Below are 21,656 nucleotides of genomic sequence, written 5' to 3' on the forward strand. Positions count from 1 at the left end.
TGGTGGCTGAGAACTGCCTTCTCTAGCGATACAAACCCTCCCATGAACAGCCCTTAAATATTTGAGAGTATCTTCGAGGTCTCCACCAGACTCTGCTCCAGGTGGGACTCCTCCAGTTCCCTTTACCATTCCTCATAGACACACAATTTGGCATGGCTTCTCTGGCAAAGAAGTGGACACAAAACCCTAGATCCGGTTAGGCCAATGTGGAGATTATGCAACCATGACTTACCTTGGTCTCATCAAGATATTTCTATTACTGTGACTTAAAAAGTGTGTTTATTTTCATAATAGCTACATCAAAATCCTTGGCTTTTGTTGAGCAGGGGTCAACTAAAGACTTCGGCATTTTCACATAAATTGTCATCCAGCTGGGTTCCCCATTTATATTTATGTAATTGGTTTTTGACCCCCTAGTGAAGGACTACACATTTCTGATAGATTATATCTTGTCTGTTCCATTTAAGGACATCCTTTTGAATGCTGAATCTATCATCCAGCATATTAATTATGCACCCCCACTGGTGTCATATAAAAATCTGATAAGCATGCCTTCTCTGCCTTATTCCAGGTCCTGATAAAAATGTTGAGAAGCATAATATTCAAACCCCTATGGTAAAATCAGGCAGTGAGGATGACAGGCTGAGAAGGCTTTTGTGGAGGAAATACACTGCTAGGGTGAAAACTGGAGGTCCTGCATCTTAGCCCATCAGCTTAGTGAGCCCAGGAACATCATCTCTGAGCTGTGCAGTAGTTTATGACTATGGATATAGGGCCAACTTAGTTGAGTACAAACTCATATATCAAAACTGGTACTTAAAAAAATTCCACATTATATAGAAGTATTTTTAAAAATTTATCTTTATTGTTGAAAGTAGTACAGATGTCTCCTTTTTCCCCCCATTGACCTCTCCCACCTCCCCTCCCCCTGACCTTCCCCACACTATTGTATGTGTCCATGGGTTATGCATATATGCATACAGTTCTTTGGTTAATCTCTTCTGGCCCCCCTCCTCACTTCCCTCTGAGATTCATCAGTACGTTCCATGCTTAGAAGTATTTTTGATTGCCATGTAACAAGATCATTCAGGTAGGACTCCTGTAGTTAGTGAGGCAGTATGCAGAGTGGGTTTAAGGACATGGACTTTAGAACCAGATGGATTTGAATGCAAACCTTGATTCTGCTACTTACTGGCTATGTAGCCCAGGACAAAATAGAAATAATAATAACCTCAAAGAATTGTGGAAATTAAAGGATACGTATTAAGTGCTCAATAATTAGTAATTATTGCTTTTAAATAAATCTAATTAAATGATGATGAGTTATAAAATTAAGTTTTTACCCTATTTTTATTATGACAATATATAACTAAGATGAGCAAATGCAAGCAACCAACACTAACATTTACATATTTGTAAAAAGACTTAAGGAGAATTCAGTTGTATTAACACTTTGTTTCCCCTTTGTTTCCACAGGCTATGCGTAGCCTTGCTTCCTGAAAGTGGGCTCAGGAGGCCACTATAAGCAAGGACTGCAAGGCAAAGTTTAACCACCAATGTAATTCTTCTATGCAAGCATTTTTTGCATTGACTACTTCTTTGGACTTGAAACACTCATTCTTTTTCCATTAGATTTTAAAAATATACATATTTTTATTGATTTCAGAGAGGTAGAGAGATAGAAACATAAATGATGAGAGAGAATCATCGATTAGCTGCCCCACACTGGGGATCGAGCCCGCAACCTGGGCATGTGCCCCAACTGGGAATTGAACCGAGACCTCCGGTTCATAAGTCAGTGCTCAACCACTGAGCCACACCAGTTGGGCCCATTAGATTTTTTTTTAACCTTTAATTTTTTTAAAAACATCTTAACCCTTGAAAGAAAGAGATTTAAAATTGTTTCTAGGCTTTATTTATAAAATAAATAGCTTACCTCTAAAATGTGTAAAATGGTGAGGAGAATTCCCCTGGCAATTTAACAATGTAGCTAGGATCTGCTTATGTCATGCTGCTGTACCTCTGACATGTTGGCTAACACTGTTCATGTGGGTATTGGGTACCTCTGTTCAGTCGGAATAAGTGTGACTGAAAAGCCTCTGTGGGCAGTTGAGTCAGGAATGATTATCATTAAAACATTCAATTTCTGACTGGCCTGGATCCCCATGAGCTGCACTGAACCACAGGGTGAGGGCCCAATGAGTAAATGCTGATATAGAATTGTTAATGCATTTATCAATAAAGGCCTTCAAAAATCACTTTTGGTAAACATGGCAAAGAAGTTTTTAAAATGCAAATTTGGTTAGTACTTAATCATGAATGTTATAGTGACCATATATGTAACCAGAATTCAGAATCACGGTCCACTTCAAAGCTTCAGAACTAGGCAGATATATTTTAAAAGCATTGATTTAGAGAGGTGAAGCAATAAGAAGATGATTGTGGTTTATCAAAATCACCTTTTGATATGATAATCATGGATCACAATTAGGATCAAATAAAATATATGAAAGACTATCTGTGCCTTAAAAATGCAATAGAAATAATCACTGTGTAGAGTTACATAGCGGTATGGTCTATTTAAAATCTAGTACAAAAATTGTGTCATTTTGAACAAAAACAATTTTGATATGTTTGTAAGACTGTGGTGATTAAAATAAGTTTATGTTTTTCTCTAAAATTTAGCAGTATGTAAAGAACTGATCTTTAACTGAATTCTGACCACCTTTCAAAAAAAATCTAAAAGTAAATAATTTGGATATAAATCTATGTTTAAAACGAGTTTTTTAAGACAGAACAGTCCCCGTGAACTCAATAGCAAAAGAAAAAATGGTTTGGAATATTTACATCGAAAATGTTTAGGTTTTTAAAAATCCATATTTTGAGCCAGAAAATATGCTTTTAGTTTTACTTCATCTTTTCTGACTGCCAATGATTTTCTAGGTATTATATATAATACATAGGCTGTGGTCCCAGGGACTATTCCCATATACAGGGTGTCCCCCCAAAAATGTATACACACTTTAACAGCTGATAGTTCAATTTTGAAAATGAAATGTATTTTAATAAACACTGCCTTTATAATAATTCAAAGTGTGTGTATATATTTTGGGGGGACACCCTACATTTTATGCTCAAGTAAATGAAGTTGTACTTCATTTCTAGGGAAAAATAAACACTCAGGTCCCCAAACGGACACAATGTCTTGCCTGGTTGATAATTATATTCTACCTTTGGCACAGATGTAGGAAATTCCCAAATCCAAAGGCAGCATGTCTTACCTCTGCTTTTTCTTATATATAATGAGAAACAAGGTCTCTACTTCTGAAGGATTATCATCAGTGATCATTCCAAATTGGTTAAAAGAATCATCATTGCCATCCCCACCCCCATTCTGCACATTGGAATTTGAGTGAGTTGTAATGGATTTTGATGTTACAATCTTCTTTCATGCTCATGGGTTATTCTGTCTTTAATTGACTTAGAACAGATTTCTCCCCATGCTGGGCACAGTATAACCAGGATTATAATGTTATCTCATTTTCACAGTAACACCTGCTTGTAATGGCAATAAATCATATCTCTAAAGAGTGAATATAAAAGTCTTGCAGAAAATGGATGAATACCTCTGTTCAATAGAGGAAATATGCACTGCTTATTTTTTTATTAGTTGAAGGAAATAACCAAAATAATCCTTTACAATAAGGCTAGAGTTTTGTGAAATCCTGGTTCCATTTGTGATTATATAAGACCAGGGTATTTGACTAGTTTCCCAAGCAATAGAAATACTGTCTCTTCCATGCATTTTTAAATAATATACATATTTTTACCTTTTGCACTCAGATGTCGAGTGTGACTCGACACGGTTAACATCGGTAGCAGCTCTTTTTATACTCTTTGAATGTATCAATAATTTGAAATATAAAAAAATCCAAATAAATAAGTTTGTATGAAAAGAAACTTCAGTTTTTTATTCTACTGCCGCGCTTTGTAAAATCTGGGGTATTTAAAAAATTAAATCCCGAGTAGAATAAAGGAATCGAGAAAAAAGCAAGCGAGTGCAAAGGGTTAACTCTGTATTGCCAATGGAAATTTTACTTGAAATTAAAATTGTTTTTTGTTATGTTTTTAACCTATAAAGAGTCCAGTGTTGTATATGAATTTCAATAAATAAAGATATCAAATTGTACATTTGGAAATTACTGCACATATTTTTTAAGTTAAATGTAAAGTTATCTTTTAAATACTCTACTGTGTCCCTTCTGAACAAAACTATCCTACCTAATAATAGAGTAATATGCAAATTGACCACACCTTTGCTACACCTAAGCCACGCCCACCAGCCAAGCCACACCCACCAGCCAATCAGGAGCAAATATGCAAATAACCCAATCAAGATGGCTACAGCCACTGAGAGCGGGAGGGTTTCCGTGGTAACAAAAGAAGCCAAGCTTTCTGCGCCTCCTGTTGCCGGCCTAAGTCTCCACTCAAGGCTACAAAGTTTCAATTATAGAAGGTGAATTAACTCCTACAGAAATCGCTGCTGGCTGTAGGCGAGCAGCAGGCTTGGCTTTGCTCCAGGCTACAAAGTTTCAATTGTAGAAGGTAAATAAATTCCAGATATCAGGGCCTCCTCTTGGGTCATCAGGGGGCATGGCTAGCCTGCAAACCACCACAGGCCCCTCACTCAGGCCGCCCCATGCCCCAAGGGAACCCCCACCCTTCAGGGCAAACCAGTCAGCTCCCACCCATGCACCAGGCCTCTATCCTATCTAATAAAAGAGTAATATGCAGATTGACCATCACTGCAACACACAATATAGCTGCCCCCATGTGGTCAAAGATCCTGCCCCCATGTGGACACAAGATGGCCACTACAAGATGGCCAGCAGGAGAGGGCAGTTGGGAGGCACCAGGCCTGCAAGGGAGGGCAGTTGGAGGCGATCAACCCTGCAGGGGAGGGCAGTTAGGGGTGACCAGGCCGGCAGAGGAGGGAAGTTGGAGGCAAACAGGCTGGCTGGGGAGCAGTTAGGCATCAATCAGGCTGGCAGCAGAGTGGTTAGGGGGTGATCAGGCTGGCAGGCAGAAGCGGTTAGGGGCAATCAGGAAGGCAGGCAGGTGATCAGTTGGGAGCCAGCAGTCCTGGATCGGGCCTAAATGGGCAGTCGGACATCCCTCGAGGGGTCCCAGATTGGAGAGGGTGCAGGCTGGGCTGAGGGACACGCCCCCCTCTCCGTGCACGAATTTCGTGCACTGGGCCTCTAGTTAAATATAATTAAAAATGCTAAATTTTAAATTTGCAATTACTCTTATCACTCAGGTAAAAAAAACACACCACTGACAGCATTAAGAAAGGGAGAGAAATAAAAAAGGAATTAATTGAAGAAACAGAAAAAAGGAAGGTTAAAATAAAAGACGGAGAGAAGAAATCAGGAAGAAATAGGAATAATAGAATTTGGTAGTGGGCAAAGAAATTCAAATACAGGATAAATTTCAATACAATCATTTAAGAACTCAGATAATTTAGCAACATTCCTCCCATACTACCTTCTGATTCTTGGTCCCCTTTACCTGGCTCTATTTTCTTCCCACATAATAGTTATCACCTGCTAGAATGCTCTAGAATTCACTTATTACCGTTTACTTTTTTTCTCGGCCTCCTCCCCTATGCTAGAACATAGGCTTCACTAGGGCAGGATTCTTTGTTTTATTCTTGGACATATACCAAGCACTAGAAGAGTGAAGAGTGCCAGGCACACAGTAGGTGCTTAATAAATACTGTTGGAAGATCGAAATAAGCTGCAGTGATGCTAAATAAGGCCAACATAGTTAGTGGATGGCAGTCACCTGAGCATATAAGACATTCAGAGTTTCCTGGGCTTCTCAGGCCTACTCTAGCACTCCCAGACTCTATTCATTATGAATCTGCTAAGTTGCCCACTTCATTCTTTTCTTCAGGAACATCTTTGGACCCAGACACAGAGGAACAGGATCTTCTAGCTTCAAGGCCATCTCTAATTCACTATTTTATATCTTAGATCAAGTACTCCAGTATTCTGAGTCCCTCCCCCCTTAAAAAAACTTTATATTTTAAAATACAGATTCACAGGAATTTGCAAAGAACTGTACAGCAAGATTCCCATGCACCCTTCACCCAGCCTCCCCCAGTGTTAACATCTAGCATAACTGCAGTGAAACATAAAACCCAGGAAACTGGCATTGGTACACACCATAGATCTTATTCATATTTCACCAGTTACACATATACTCGTGTGTGTGTGTGTGTGTGTGTGTGTGTCTATGCAATTTTATGCCAACTATAGTTTCATGTAAACACCACCACAATCAAGATGCTTAACTGTACCATCAGCACAAGGCTCCTTCTGAGGGCCCTTTTGAAAAAGCACTGCAAGGGCAGATGCACCTGTTCACACCCCAGCATCCCAGCCTTGTGGCTGGAGCTGGGGGAGCACCTCTCAGATTATACTTCCTATGGCCAGGACAAGTTGACCACCTCCTACTCTATTTTAGAATTTGTTTGTGATTTGCATTTGTATTCATTACCAGCCCAGTCATGGAGGGGGCTCTAGGCCATTCAGGAGGAGCATCTGAAGGTCACTCTTTAGAGAGAAAGAATGGCACAAGCCCTTGACAACCAGCCCTGCAAGTTGGTGGACTCTTTGGAAGGGAGACCAGGCATGGCTTTTGCCTTAGTTCACGCTGCTGTAACACATTACCAAAGACTGGGGGCTGAAACAACACACATTTATTCCTCTCAGTGCTGGAGCCTAGAAGTGAGCTCTTGGTGAGTGCCCTCCTCCGGGTTTGAGAGGGCTGTGGTCTCACATAGCTGGCTCTCTGGCCTCTTCTTATAAGAGCACTAATCCCATCATGAGGGCTCCACTCTCCTGATCACCCCACCTCCAAACACCATCACTTTGGGATTATGACTCTGACATAGAAATTTTGGAGGGGGACACATTTGGGTCATTGCTGCTCTCTTCAAGACGCCTGTGATCTAGGTGGCACTGCCACACATGAGGACAGACTCTGATCTCTGCGAGTTGATCAAAGTAGTCAACCTTATCCCTTCCAGATGAACTCACTTCCCAGCTCATCAATTTGTGGTAAATCTAGCACATCAGGATCCTGTACCCATTCCCCCACGTCTATACCATACACAAAGGAGGCCTGGTCATCCTTCTATCCCCTGCAGAGAACTACTGAGGTGAATAGGAGAGTCTGGACCATTCGAACACACTGGGAGCTCATGACCTTTCTCTAGTAAGCTCCTCATTAAGTGGGTAAGGGAAGGAAGTGGTGAGAAATGAGGCTGGGAGTGGACTGGAGCCAGATTATGAGGGGCCTTGTATACCACATTAAGGATCTTGAATTTTATCCTCAACTCTGGTAAGAGATAAGGGCAAAATGGCTGGGTTACATTACTTAGCTAATCCAGTCAACTGACCTGGATACCTAGAAATAAATTCAGAAGGTGTAATTAAAGTAGAAATGAATGAAGCTTTTGTTGTTTAGTTTCCAAGGAGAGAGTAACAGATGGACATGGACAAAAAACAAGCCTATTCCATGGATGTGATTTTATTTCCCTAGTTTTATCCTTTTAAATACAATTTTAATATTCTATTATCTATAATGATATGAGGCATTACTTTCATAATTAGAAAAATATGTGCTATATTAAAGCACTTAGGGCAGAAACAGATACTGATTTGAGATTGTAGAGTTAATATTTCCTTATAAACATGCTGTTTCTGTAGTAAGAGTCATTGTCTTCTCTGGTTTTACTTGCTTGTAAACAAAAAGAATTTTTGGTTCCAAAAACAAAGGAAGAAGTGATTGCTTAATATTTCTGTTTAAACCAGTTATTAAATGTCTGTGACAAAATACAAGGTCTGGCAAAGGAAAGCTCTGTGCTTGCTGTCACTTTCTCCCAAAGAATTCAAGGTCTTGAACCCTTGGGAGTGACGCTCCGCTCTTATTTACTGCAGTTCCTCCTCTCTGCAGTCAGTGGTTGGCCTAAACAGAGACAGTCAGCCACACAGTGTGAGGAAGCTCAGGATAAAAACCTGTACTCAGAGGAGAAACCACATGAAGGCCAAATTGCCTGCTTAAATAGCTGAGGCTAGTTTCTCTCTCTAAAAACATTTTTTTTAAATTGATTTCAGACGAGAAGGGAGAGGGAGAGATAAAAATGATGAGAGAGGATCATTGATCGGCTGCCTCCTGCACATCCTACATTGGGGATGGAGCCTGCAACCCAGGCATGTGCTCAGATTGGGAATCGAACCATGACCTCCTGGGTCACAGGTCAACGCTCAATCACTGAGCCATGCCAGCTGGGCTAGTTTCTTTTTAGTATCATTTGCACACACACCCCTTTTTAGGACATAAGTTTTCTCATCAGTTCCTTATTCATTCATTGTTAACAGTGCACCTATTTTGTGATAGGCACAGAACTAAGAGCTGGCTATACAATGAGTGGTAAACAAAACAGACAATCTCTGTTCTCATGAAACGTATGGGAGATGGTAATAAAACATCCCCCAAAATAAACGACAACTCCTTGTGGTAGGGGCTTCAAAGTAACAAACGGAGGGCCCTCTGTTACAGTTAATCACACGGTGGAAAGGCTCTGCTCTCTATGAGGTAGTATTTAAGGAAAGAATTAGCCAGCTCAGACCTGGGGGAGAATTGTCCAAGCAGAGGGAACAGCATAGTAAAAGCCCCAAGATAGCCAAGATCTCAGCTGAAAAGGGGGTTGTCTGCAATGGAAAGATCAGCAGGACTGGGAGGTTGCCAACACAAGGTCCTAAAACTCAAGCGTTTGTAATGGGAAGGTGTTGAAAGGCTTTAGGGTGGGGAAAAATATGGCCAGTTTTGTGTTTTGGGAAGATTACTCTGAAAGAGACCTACATCTGTTTGTGTCTATCTGCAGAGTAGCTCTAGAGGGATATGTAAGCATCTGGTCATTTGAGCTGCCTATAGGAAAAGGAACTCGGTGGCTGGGATGGGTGGGAGGGAGAAGTTTTCCTGGAGACTCTTTATGGACCTGATTTTGAAGGCATTATGTATATTCCAAGACTGGAAGCAGGAACAAGAAGAAGGCTATTGCGTATGTCCAGGACAAATCTGAGACATACTCAGGAAAACTTGGTGATCAGATTGTGGGAGTGAGCAAGAGGGAGGAATTAAGATAATCCCTCCCCTAGCCGGTTTGGCTCAGTGGATAGAGCATCGTTCTATGGACTGAAGGGTCCTGGGTTCAATTTTGGTCAAGGGCACGTGCCTCAGTTGCAGTCTTTTTTTTTTTTTAAAATATATTTTATTGATTTTTTACAGAGAGGAAGGGAGAGGGATAGAAAGCTAGAAACATCGATGAGAGAAAAACATCGACCAGCTGCCTCCTGCATGCCCCCTACCGGGGATGTGCCCGCAACCAATGTACACGCTCTTGACCGGAATCGAACCTGGGACCTTTCAGTCCACAGACCGATGCTCTATCCACAGAGCCAAACCGGTTTTGGCTCAGGTGCAGTCTTGATCGCTGGCAGGGCCACATGTGGAAGGCAACCAATTGATGTGTCTCTCCCCCTCCCTTCCACTCTCTCAAAAAATCGATGTGTCTCTCCCCATCCCTTCCACTCTCAATGGAAAAATATCCTCAGGTGAGATTAACAAAACAACAAAAAAGATGATCCGTTTTTGGATTCATGATTGAGCAACTAAGTGAAGGGTGATGAGAACTGAAATTGGGGAGATTTGAAGAGGGACTGTTTGGGGGTCCTGGCAGCTCCAGAATTTCTCTTTAGTTGATGCTTAGAGGTGACCAGCTACTTGGAAGTAAGAGCTGGGAGAGATTTGTCTTAAGTATCTAATTGCATAGCGTTTGATTACACTACACTAACCAAAAATACACACACCTGAAAACTAAAAAAAGCAAAGCCTCAGTGACTTATAAAACAAAGCTCTTTTTCTTCTATTTTCTTCCTTGCTCAGAGTTTGCTGTGGGTCTAAATGACTCTCTGGGCAGTTTTCTTCCACATGATGGCTCAGCATTCCAGGCTCTTTTATCTTAGACATCTACACCTCAACAAATGATCACCTGGAACAAAGTTAAAAAAAAAAAAAAAAAAAGGTAACAAGGAGAATTGTGTGCCTTCTCTTAGATATTTCCATCCAGATGCAAAATGTGTAACTTTCACTCACATTTCAGAAGCCAAAGTAAGTGCCATAACCATGCCTGACTTCAAGAATGTGGACAAAGTCCTCTCAAATGTCCAGGTCAGAAAGGAGTGCTGAAAGTACTGGTGAGCTCCAATGTTTACAATGCTATTTTACAGAAGAATAAAAAACGTCATGCGCTCACCCCCCTACTGTCTGTGTCCACTGTTATGCTTATATGCATGCATACAAGTCCTTTGGTTGCTCTCTTACCTGCCCTGCCAGCCTCACCCTCAGCTGCCTTCCCTCTGAGGTTTGACTGGTCTGTTCAATGTTTCTATGTCTCTGGATCTATTTTTGTTCATCAGTTTAGGTTGCTCATTATATTCCACAAATGAGTGAGATCACGTGATACTTATCCTTCTCTGACTGGCTTATTTCGCTTAGCATAATGCTCTCCAGGTCCATCCATGCTGTTTCGAATGGTAAGAGTTCCTTTTTTTTTTTTATAGCAGCGTAGTATTCCATTGTGTAGATGTACCACAGTATTTTAATCCACTCATCTGCTGATGGGCACTTAGGCTGTTTCCAAATCTTAGCTATTGTAAATTGTGCCGCTATGAACATAGGGGTGCATATATCCTTTCTGATTGGTGTTTCTGATTTCTTGGTATATATTCCTAGAAGTGGGATTACTGGGTCAAATGGCAGTTCAATTTTTAGTTTTTTGAGGAACGTCATACTGTTTTCCACAGTGGCTACACCCGTCTGCATTCCCACCAGCAGTGCACGAGGGTTCCTTTTTTCCCACATCCTCACCAGTACTTGTTGTTTGGTGATTTGTTGATGATAGCCATTCTGACAGGTGTGGGGGGTAGGAGTGGCTGGGGAGAGGTCAATGGGGGAAAAGGGAGACATATGTAATACTTTCAACAATAAAGAACTTAGATTTAAAAAAAAACAAAAAAACTTCAGTACTGGCTGGTATGGCTCAGTTGGTTGGTGTGCTGTTCCATACACCAAAAGGTTGCAAGTGTGGGAGTCAACCCATCCATGTTTCTCTCTCACGTTGATGTTTCTCTCTCCCTCTCTCTGTCTCTGTCTCTCTCCCTCCCTCTCTAAAATCAATTAAAAAAAATAAAACATAAAAAAACTTCAAGTCTGTATCAAAGAATGGGGCAGAAGTTATGAACAGAAGTGGAACTTGGGCCACCAATAAGCAAACCCCTCTCCCTGCCCTGCTTCCATTCATGTTGTGTTTTGTATGTTGGGGGAGGTGGAGTTAAAAAATCCCAAATTCAGACATGTCAAAGTCAAGATACTTCCATCTAAGTGGAGTGTCAAATAAGTAGTTAAATCAGAAGGTCAGAGGACAGGCCTGGGCTGGAGATTTAATCTGAGAGACTAACATGCATATCTACAGTTGGATATGAGAGTGTGAAGCCCAAGAGAGTGGCCCAGCCTGGTGGTTAGGGGTAAGAAAATGTGGAGAGGATAATTAGAAGGCAGATGTGGACAGAACCCTGCTGACAACCAAAATGAAGGGGCGGGGTTCTGAAAAGGAGACTGAAGAGGAACAGAGAGGAAGGGGGAGAATTAAGAGAGAGTGACATTGTTAAAACTGAGGGAAAAGAGCTTTAAACGGTATGTGTGTTTCTGCTCTTATCAGAGCAAACCTCTGTACTTGTGCTCTGGATCCTGCCCCTTTTGTGTTTCAGCTCCTCTCTCTTGGGTGGCCTTTCTAACCACTGTCATATTACACAGCGGTAGGCACACGGGGGTCCTTTCATGACTGCAACATCCCAAGTCCTTCAGTGCCTTTGCACTTACTCTTCCTTCTGCCTGGCAGGCTTTCCCCCAAGTTTTTCTAACAGTTATCTCTTTCAAGTCTCAGCTTAAAAGTCATCTTCCCAAAGAGGCCTTCTTTGATCAATCTATGTAAAGCCCTTCTCCATCCCCACCTGGTGCCACGGGTGCTTGTCTTAGTCCATTCAGGCTGCTAGAACAAAAATGCCATAAGCTCAGTGGCTTATAAACAACAAACATTTATTTCTCACAGTTATGGGGGCTGGAAAGTCAGACTATGGCTCTGACAGATTGGGTATCTGGTGGGGATCTACTTTCTGGTTGACAGAAGATGCATTTTCACTGTGTCTTTACATGGTGGAAGGGGGCAAGGGATCTGTGAGAGGTCCCTTACGTGTACACTGTGAGTCTCCTCCCGACTACAAAGAAAGCTACAAGAGGACAGAAGGAAAGCTTAATTGGAGGAGAGGTGGAGTTTAGGAGCGTAAGGAGTGGTCATTTCCTCCTAAAGTATTACATTTTCAGCAATTGTAAGATAGTATGTTGATAGCAGAGTTGTTAATAATATGATGTAACATTTGAGCAAGCAGTCTGAAATTCAGTTGCAATGCAAGCAGGGAAGCTAATCAAAGGTTGGATTTTTATAAGTGCTTGCTGCCCCCACCCCCCAAAGTTGTGGGGATCAACATCCCCCTTGCTCTGGCTCCGGGCCAGATAACTCTGATGTCATAACCTGGCTACACTTTTGAAGCAGGACCTCATCTATCTATATGTCACAGTGCCTAGAATAGTGTCAAACACATAGTAGGTACTCAATAATTATTTTGAATAAACATTAACGATTGCACATGCTGCAGAGAGCTTAGATTCAGGCTGAAAAATCACACAATTTTAACATGAAGAAGTTCACTGGTAACCTCAGTGGGGCCATTTGCAGTTGGGTATTGGCAAAATGGCCAGAGTGCAGGGAGGGAATAGGAAGAGAAGAGAGGCAGTGAAGCCAGGGAGACTGCTCTGTATAGAAGCTTGGTTGCAAAGGGAAAAAAGAACAGGACAGTAATTACAAGATGCAAGATGACAAGAGAGAGTTTTGTTTGGTTTAAAAGGTAGCAACTTCAACTTTTTAAAAATATTTCATGAGAATAGAACCAGTAATAAAGAATGGAAGATGTATGGGAGGGAATAGATAACTGATGGTGTGTAGACAACAGCAAAGTTAGCACATATAAGACAAAGAATTCCCTTTCCTCTGGGATAGCAAAGAAGTAAGGATAGGTTGGGGTGAGGGGTAGGAAGCTGAAGGAATGGGATTGCCACTGGCCTTTATTTTCTTTCTAAACAGAAAGCGCAGAAACCCGACCTCAGAAATAATTGTTCTTTTCAATTTCTCCTCTTAACCAACTTAATTCTGCTCCACATTTGTTCCATCTCCGCTTCACTTTTGCCTCGTTATGCTTTGTCTGTCAACTCCTCCCTGTTCTGGATCCACCTGCAGCCCTAGACCTTCTCTGGACTAGAGTATTAACATGGCCAGTCTTCTGGAACTACCCTGTCCTCTGATACCAAATGACAGTCTTCCATCCTGTGAAACTGTAGGATTTCCAGGCTTTTATCTGATTTTTCTAAGTATTAATGAGGATTCCCATAGAATCTTCTCACATTTCACACACTTCATCACCTTACTTCTGTAATTTGGTTCCAATTGGTGTAATAATCCAGCCCAAAGATGGAAACAAACTTCTCCTGTAACTCCCTAAAATAGAACATATTTAAACAAGATTTTAAAAAAATATTTTTTTTGTTGATTTTAGAAAGGGAGAGGGAGAGAGAGATAAAAACATCAATGATTAGGGATAATCATTGATCAGCTGCCTTCTGCATGCTCCACAGTGGGGATCGAGCCCACAACCCAGGCATGTGCCCTGACCGGGAATCAAACCGTGACCTCCTGGTTCATAGGTTGATGCTCAACCACTGAACCATGCTGGCTGGGCTAAACAAGATTTTATTTGAAGATTTAGGGTTAATAGAAAGGGATGACAAGAAAACAAAAGTTAAAAAAGTATTGAAATGTCCAGCCCGTTTTGTTCCTGCTCTATCTTAAGATCATTTTCTCAGATGTCAGAAAAGCATATTTAATAGCAAACACACTATTGATTTTCCTTACCACATAAAAAAATTGCTAAAACTCCTCCCTATCTGAACTTTTCTGCACTTCCAACCAAGTTTCTGTCCCTATGTCAGCTGCCTGTTTCTTAGTCCATCCCTGCAAAAGTTTCGTCCCACAGTACACAAAAATCTCTAGCCTTCCGCAGGGCCCTTCTCCAAGTCACACCCTGCTCAGCACAACAAAGCTGGAGGAACACATTTCTGGAAAACAAAAGCCCCAGTTGTTAGTCAAACCTGACCAAGCATTACGCCACCACACCCCAATGCAAAACAGGAGGGCTTCTCAAAGTCTCTCTGCAGATAAACCTCCTCTGATCTGAGAATCAAACCAGAACACGTTTGACTGGTAATTGTTTTAGATATGCTTTTGGTAATAATTATGGATCAAATACTTAGTTTGTGGGTCACAATATATTTATATCTATATATGCACATTGTCTTGTTACCACTGCAGTTCTATTTCTGCCTTTTCATATGACTTCCAAACATTTGGTGGAATACAGCATACCGTATTAGGTGGGAGCTGGTGCCACCTAGTGGGCATAATTTCCTAAACAGCGTTGAGTTCAGGATTTTCTCTCTGCTCGTGATTAAAGATGAAGATGACTAACATTCATTAAGTGCTTATTATTTATTAGACATTGTATTAGATGTCATGTTAATCTATTTAAGTTCATTGTCTAACTTAACTTCCAAAACAACACTGGGAGGTGGGAACAACTATCCCTATTTTGCAGAATATGTTGAGTGAGACAAGGAAACCTTGAGTTGCCTAAGGTCACTCAGAAATAAGTGGCAGAGCTAAAATTCCAGAGCCCTTAATTAATATAAAACACTGAGTCAATTCTATTGATGATTTAGTACAATGCTCTATGATAGATGCTATTTTAATTTAAATATTCTAATTTTAATTCATTTTACTTGAATATGATACAACAAAAGAACAAGAGGTAAAAACATTTTTCTTTAATATGAGGAATATTACTTTGTAAGAGCTCTTTCTAGGTTAAGAAATTATGAAAACCTTTCAGGAGTTATTATTAATATTTTAAACTACTTTTTAATTTTAGACATTAAAGATAGACAACCCATGAAAAATTAATACTCACATGCTTTCTGTCACCTGTCCACACTGTTTCGTTGCATATGTATTTTCAGGTTTATATCGTTCACATTTTGTTCTGTAACCATAATTGTTCAGTACTGGTAAAGTTATATATCTAAGCCAGTTATATTTCATTAGAATGTAAGTTTCACAGAGGCAAGATGGGTTATTTGCTCTGTTCATTGATATATTAAAATGACTAGAAGAGTATTTGGCACTAATAAGTACTTGTTGAATCAATTATTTACCACGGTTATTCACTCTTATTTTAAAATTTTAATTTCTCTTCTAATAGGCTGGGTTTCACTGTTGCATATGTGTATATGTATCAACAAACACACACTATAGGGTTTTTTTCTCCCTCAAGAAAAGCTCAGACTTGCTATGCTGATTGAGTTCCTTCTGTTTGAAGACGTGGACTATTATCTTCTGGCATTAGATATTCTTTTCTCGTTTTATCAGTGAACTCTGAATATTAGTGTAATAAATGGTCACTAATTCTTTATAATCCTAGTGGTCAGTGCCCTCCTATCATAAGTAGCTTTAAAAAAATGATTTTAGTGAGAGGAATTGGGGAAGAGAGAGAGAAAGATTGATGTGAGAAACAATGATTGTCTGCCTCCCACTTGCACCCAACTACGTGCCCTGATCAGGAATTGAACCTGCCACCTTTCAGTTTATGGGACAATGCTCCAAACAACTGAGCCACACCAGCCAGGGCTAATTAGCTATTTTTTTAAAACATACTTTTATTGACTAGAGAGAGGAAGGGAGAGAGAGAGAGAGATAGAAACATCATTGATCCACTACATCCTATACACCCCACACTGGTGATAGAGCTCGCAACCCAGGGATATGCCCTGACCAGGAATCGAACCATGACCTCCTGGCTCATAGGTCAACACTCAACCACTAAGCCATGCCAGTGGGCTAATTAGCTATTTTTTATTGTGAGCTTTTATTCATTTGTTTGCCACATTTATTTGTAAAAGTTAAATTTTTATTTTGATAGGCCATATTACTAGTATCTCTGATGATATTCTTCAGTAAGTCAACAAGTATTTTGTGAGCACCTTCTGCTGAAAAGTGTGTATTATATAAATACTAGAGGCCTGGTACACAAATTTGTACAAGGCAGGGGTGGATCCCTCAGCCTGGCCTGTGCCCTCTAGCAATCTGGGACCCCTTGGGGGATGTCCAACTTCCAGTTTAGGCCCGATCCCTGCGGGCCTAAAACAACAGTTGGACATCCCCTGAGGGATATAGCAATGTGCCAAGCAACAGGCGGCCAGGGAGGAGCCCAAGTGGGGGCTGGGCGCTGCTTGTGCTCATCCTGGCTGCTGTGCCTGCTGCCGCTGCGCTCGCAGGCCATGAGCCCAGCTTCTGGCTGAGCGGTGCTCCCCCTGTGGGAGCGCACTGACCACCAGGGGGCAGCTCCCGCATTGAGCGTTTGCCCCCTGGTGGTCAGTGCACATTGACCAGTCGTAACGGTCACTTAGGCTTTTATACATTATAGATGGATGGCCAATGAACCCTATCCTCAAGGAGCCTGTCTTGTATAGTACATAGAATAAGTATGTTGCTACAATATGAAGTAGAATGTGATGTTTTAAAAGAAACAGTGCCTAGATGTTCTGAATGAGCAATAATTACTAAGAAGAATGAAGCAAATAAACATTTATTAAAAGCCTGTTATTTGGCAAGCAATAAAGAGCTTTCACAGACATTATTGCCTTTGATCATCAGGACAACTTTGTAAGTAAAGTTATCATTATCCCCATTTTATTGATACAAAAATTAAGCTTAAGTAATTGACAAATTATCACATAGAAAAAGTTGACATTTGAACCCAGTTCTGCCTAATTCCAAAGCTCTTTCTCTACTATATATTACCTCTTGCAAGAATGAGTTAGAGAGCCCTAGCCGGTTTGGGTCGGTGGATAGAGCATCAGCCTGCATACTGAAGGGTCCCAGGTTCGATTCTGGTCAAGGGCACATGCCCAGGTTGCGGGCTCGATCCCTAGTGGGGGGCGTGCAGGAGGCAGCCAATCAATGATTCTCTCATCACTGATGTTTCTATCTCTCTCTCCCTCTTCCTTCCTCTCTGAAATGAATTTAAAAAAAAGAATGAGTCAGAGAAGGCTTGATGGAGAAAGTGGCATATGAACAAGTGTCTTGTTAGATAGGTAGGTTTTAGATGGGAATCACAAATCCATGCCTGGTATTTTCCTCAACTGAAGGACTGGTAGGTATTAAACCTACTATCAAGAAATCGTTTTGGGGAGAATCCAAGATGGCTGCAGAATAGGTGGAAGCTACACTCACCTGCTCCAGTTCCAAACTGGATTTACAGCTAAATTATAGAGCAATCAACTTGAATAACCAACTGAAAGCTAGCTGAAATGAAATTATAAGGATTTACAGAAGAAGCCACATAGACACTGGTAAGAAGGGTGGAGATGCAGAAAGGACTGGCCCCAGAACCCACATGTGGCAGGTGAGAAGCTCGAGGGATATCTCGGCTACAAAACCCTTCCTCTCTGAAATCAATAAAAATATATATTTTTAAAAAGTACCAATATTCACATCACAGGGGTATCAGAAGAAGAAGAAAGTAAGCAAGGCACAGAGTACCTGTTGGCTGAAAACAGTATCATAATGGCTGAAAACTTCCCTAAACTGGTGAAGGAAAAAGGCACATAAATTCAGGAAGCATAGAGAGTCCATATCAAGAAGACACCCACACCAAGACACATAATAATTAAAATACCAAAGGTTAAAGACAAAGAGAGAATCTTAAGGCCATGACAAGAGATAGAAAAGGTCACTACATAATAATAAAGGGATTGATCCAACAAGAGGCTATGACTCTTCTACACATATGCACCCAACATAGGAGTGCTAAATATATGAAGAAAATATTCATGGACATATGGACATTGAGAGATCACAACAATATAATCATAGTAGGGGATTTTAACACTCCATTGATATCAATGGAGAGATCTTTCAGACAAAAAAATCTACAGGGAACAGCAACCTTAAACACTACACTGAATCAGATTAATATAACTGATATTTACAGAACATTTCATCCCAAAGGAGCAGAATGTACATTCTTCTCAAGCACACATGGAACATTATCGAATATAAACCACATTTGTTAGGACACAATATAAGTCTTAATAAATTTCTGAAGACTGAAATCATATCAAGCATCTTCTCTGATCACATTTGTCTGAAACTATAAATCAACTACAATTAAAAAATTGAAAAACATTCCAACACCTGGAGGCTAAATAGCACGTTATTAAACAACTAGTAGCCTTGTGCATGAATAAGTGCACCAGTAGCTTGCTGCTGCCCTCCAGTAGCTCTCCGCCCATTGCCTCGCCCTCCTGTAGCTTCCTCTACCCCCCTATGCCTGCCCCCCCCCCTGCTCATAGCTTGCTACCCTGCCCCCTCCTGTAGCTCTCTGCCACCCACTTGTAGCTCGAAGCCCCAACCTCCTGCTGATCCGTGATCTGGTCATTACGCTGTCGGTCGTTATGAATCAAGGCGTAACGACCATTTGCATATTACATCTTTATTATATAGGATGAATGGGTTAACAATGAGATCAATGAAGAAATAAAAACTTCTTGGAAACAAATTAAAATGAGCACAAAAGAACCCAAAATCTATTGGGCACAGTACATGGAGTCCTGAGAAGGAAGTTCATAGCATTAAAGACCTACCTCAAGAAACAAGAAAAATCTCAAATAAACAATCTAACCCTACAACTAAAAGAATTAGAAAGGGAACAACGAGAAAAGCCCAGAGTTAAGTAGACGGAAGGAATTAATAAAGATCAGAGCAGAAATAAATGACATAGAGACTAAAAGAACAATATAAAAGATCAATGATGAACCTTCAACCACACACTAAGAAACAAAGAGAGAAGACCCATATAAATAAAATCAGGAATGAAAGAGAAGTAACAATTGATGTCACAGAAATACAAAGGATTGTAAGAAAATACTATGAACAACTATATGACAGCAAATTGGACAACATGGGTGAAATGGACAAATTCCTTGAAACAAACAATCTTCTACTACTCAATCAAGAAGAATCAGAAAACCTGAATAGGCTGATAACAACTAATGAAATGAAAGCAGAAATCAAAAGACTCCCAGCAAACAAACAAAAGTCCTGGACCAAATAGCTTTTACAGGTGAGTTTTATCAAATATTCAAAGAAGGACTAATACCTATCCTTCTCAAACTATTACAAAAATTCAAGAGGCGGGAAGATTTACAAGGCCTTTTTACAAGCCAGCGTTATTCTAATTCCAAAATCAGGCAAAGAAACTACAAAGAAAGTTACAGGCCTGATGAGCATAGATGCTAAAATCCTCAACAAAATATTAGCAAATCAGACCCAGCAATACATTAAAGAGATCATATACCATGGCCAAGTGGGATTTATTCCAGGATGCAAGGCTAGTATAATATCTGCAAATCAATAAATGTGATACATTACATAAACAAAATGAAAGGAACTCTGGCTTTTAGTCAATTGTTTTTCTCTTACATGTAACAGTATTAATTCACACCCCCCCCATTTAAGATTTGCTCATTGCTTTTTAATATATCACTCTAAATTACATCATTTATATATCATGCTAGATTTTGTTCATATGTTCCATAACTGTTACTTTGAAAACTTACTCTTCAAGGTTCTTTACAATTATATCTTCTATTTTTCAGTACTTAAAAGCATGGATCAACAGTACAACTCAAGCTGATCGATGTCCTCTCTAGAAGCTATAACGACTTTCATGTCTGTGCTGTTCCTCTTTCCTGTTTGAGATGCCTCTTTCATTGCTCTCCTCTTTAAATCCTGCCTGTTAATGAAGGCTCAGCTTAAATCCCCCCAGAAAGCTTACTTAACTATGCTCAGTCCTACTGCTCATTATTTTCTCTGAATGTAGGTAGCACTGCATTCCCTCAAAACACACAGAATTTAATTATATGTTTTTAATTATTTCTACAAATGCTAGCCTGTGTGGTACTTGAGTTAGGGACTATTATTTATACAGTTCTTACTTTCTGCAGTCTTAGGCACTACGGAGTGACACAACTGAAAGAGCATGAAGGAGATGAAGGTTAATGTCCAGCCCGTGTATTGAGGAGTTTTGAACAAGTTCTTGGGAAAACAAGCTCTCTGATACCATCCTGTATTTCTCATGGCATAAACAGTGCTATGTAAATGGAAAGCTAGCAAAACATCTTGAAGAACATTGGCTTGTAATTCATGAGAGAGCAGGTGTGTCACTAAGATGAAAATATGCACCTCAGTGCTTCAGATTGTCTCTCATGATGATGTTTTGTTTTTATAAAGCTTAGGACAGTACCATGCTATAAAATAAATGTGAATGTCAACTTTCTTTTTTTTTTTTTTAAACATATTTTATTGATTTTTCACAGAGAGGAAGGGAGAGGGATAGAAAGCTAGAAACATCGATGAGAGAGAAACATCGACCAGCTGCCTCCTGCACACCCCCTACCGGGGATGTGCCCGCAACCAATGTACATGCCCTTGACCGGAATCGAACCTGGGACCTTTCAGTCCGCAGGCCGACGCTCTATCCACTGAGCCAAACCGGTTTTGGCCTGAATGTCAACTTTCAATAAAGCAACTGGGACTGATTATAGCATGCAGGTCATCAACAACAGCTACCAGAGTGTGGTAGTAAAATATAAGTCTGTGTATAGTTTCACTTATCAATTTAGGTAAAGAGAATAATTTGTCACACTATTACTGCACTGGTAAGTGAGGCAACTAGGATTAAGGGAGAAATGAATATAAAGCACAGATGCTAAAGCAATGCATGAAAACAACAGATGCCAAATCAAATAAGTCAACAAATGTTTATCTAACATTTTATCTACAGGGAATCTAAAATAAGTGAGTCTTCTCTCAGTAAATTTTCATAACTTAATGGACCATACAACGCTGACAAAACTTCTGATTTACTGATTATGTAAAATGCAGTTTGAAGGTTCTTTTTCATTGTAATTCTTTAAATAGTAGCATCAGCGGACATTGCTATTATTCAGAACCTGGATTTGCATCAATCTGAAGCATGGCCCATAGGCTAAAATTGAGAATAGGAAAAATAAAAAGAGCTCTTCAGGGTGAAAACTACCTTCTTTCATACCCCAAATTGGTGAAATGTCTGGTCACATCAGTACTGTATAACCTCCAAAACAAAAAAGCAAGCCCAGCAATTGAAAGCATCTTGTAAACCACGTAGTAATTCAGAAATTTACATTTTAAAAGTTACCTCGAGGCAGAGGTAACTTTGATTCATAATTGCCCTTCGTGTGAATGTACTGAATAACTTGTT

At 40.2% G+C, this 21,656-nt stretch overlaps 1 protein-coding gene across 1 annotated transcript in view; it reads left to right on the top strand.

Annotated features, from left to right (window-relative positions):
• SLC26A4 (solute carrier family 26 member 4) overlaps positions 1–4,189 on the top strand; it is a 44,460-nt gene extending 40,271 nt beyond the window's left edge. The window contains exon 21 of the mRNA XM_008150073.3: positions 1,477–4,189. Coding sequence (XP_008148295.1) covers positions 1,477–1,500 — 24 coding nt within the window. The 3' untranslated portion in view covers positions 1,501–4,189. The remainder of the gene's footprint in view (positions 1–1,476) is intronic.
• Positions 4,190–21,656: the final 17,467 nt, after the last annotated feature.

The sequence above is a fragment of the Eptesicus fuscus genome, chromosome 14 (assembly GCF_027574615.1).
Source record: "Eptesicus fuscus isolate TK198812 chromosome 14, DD_ASM_mEF_20220401, whole genome shotgun sequence".
In the NCBI taxonomy this organism is placed as follows: domain Eukaryota; kingdom Metazoa; phylum Chordata; class Mammalia; order Chiroptera; family Vespertilionidae; genus Eptesicus; species Eptesicus fuscus.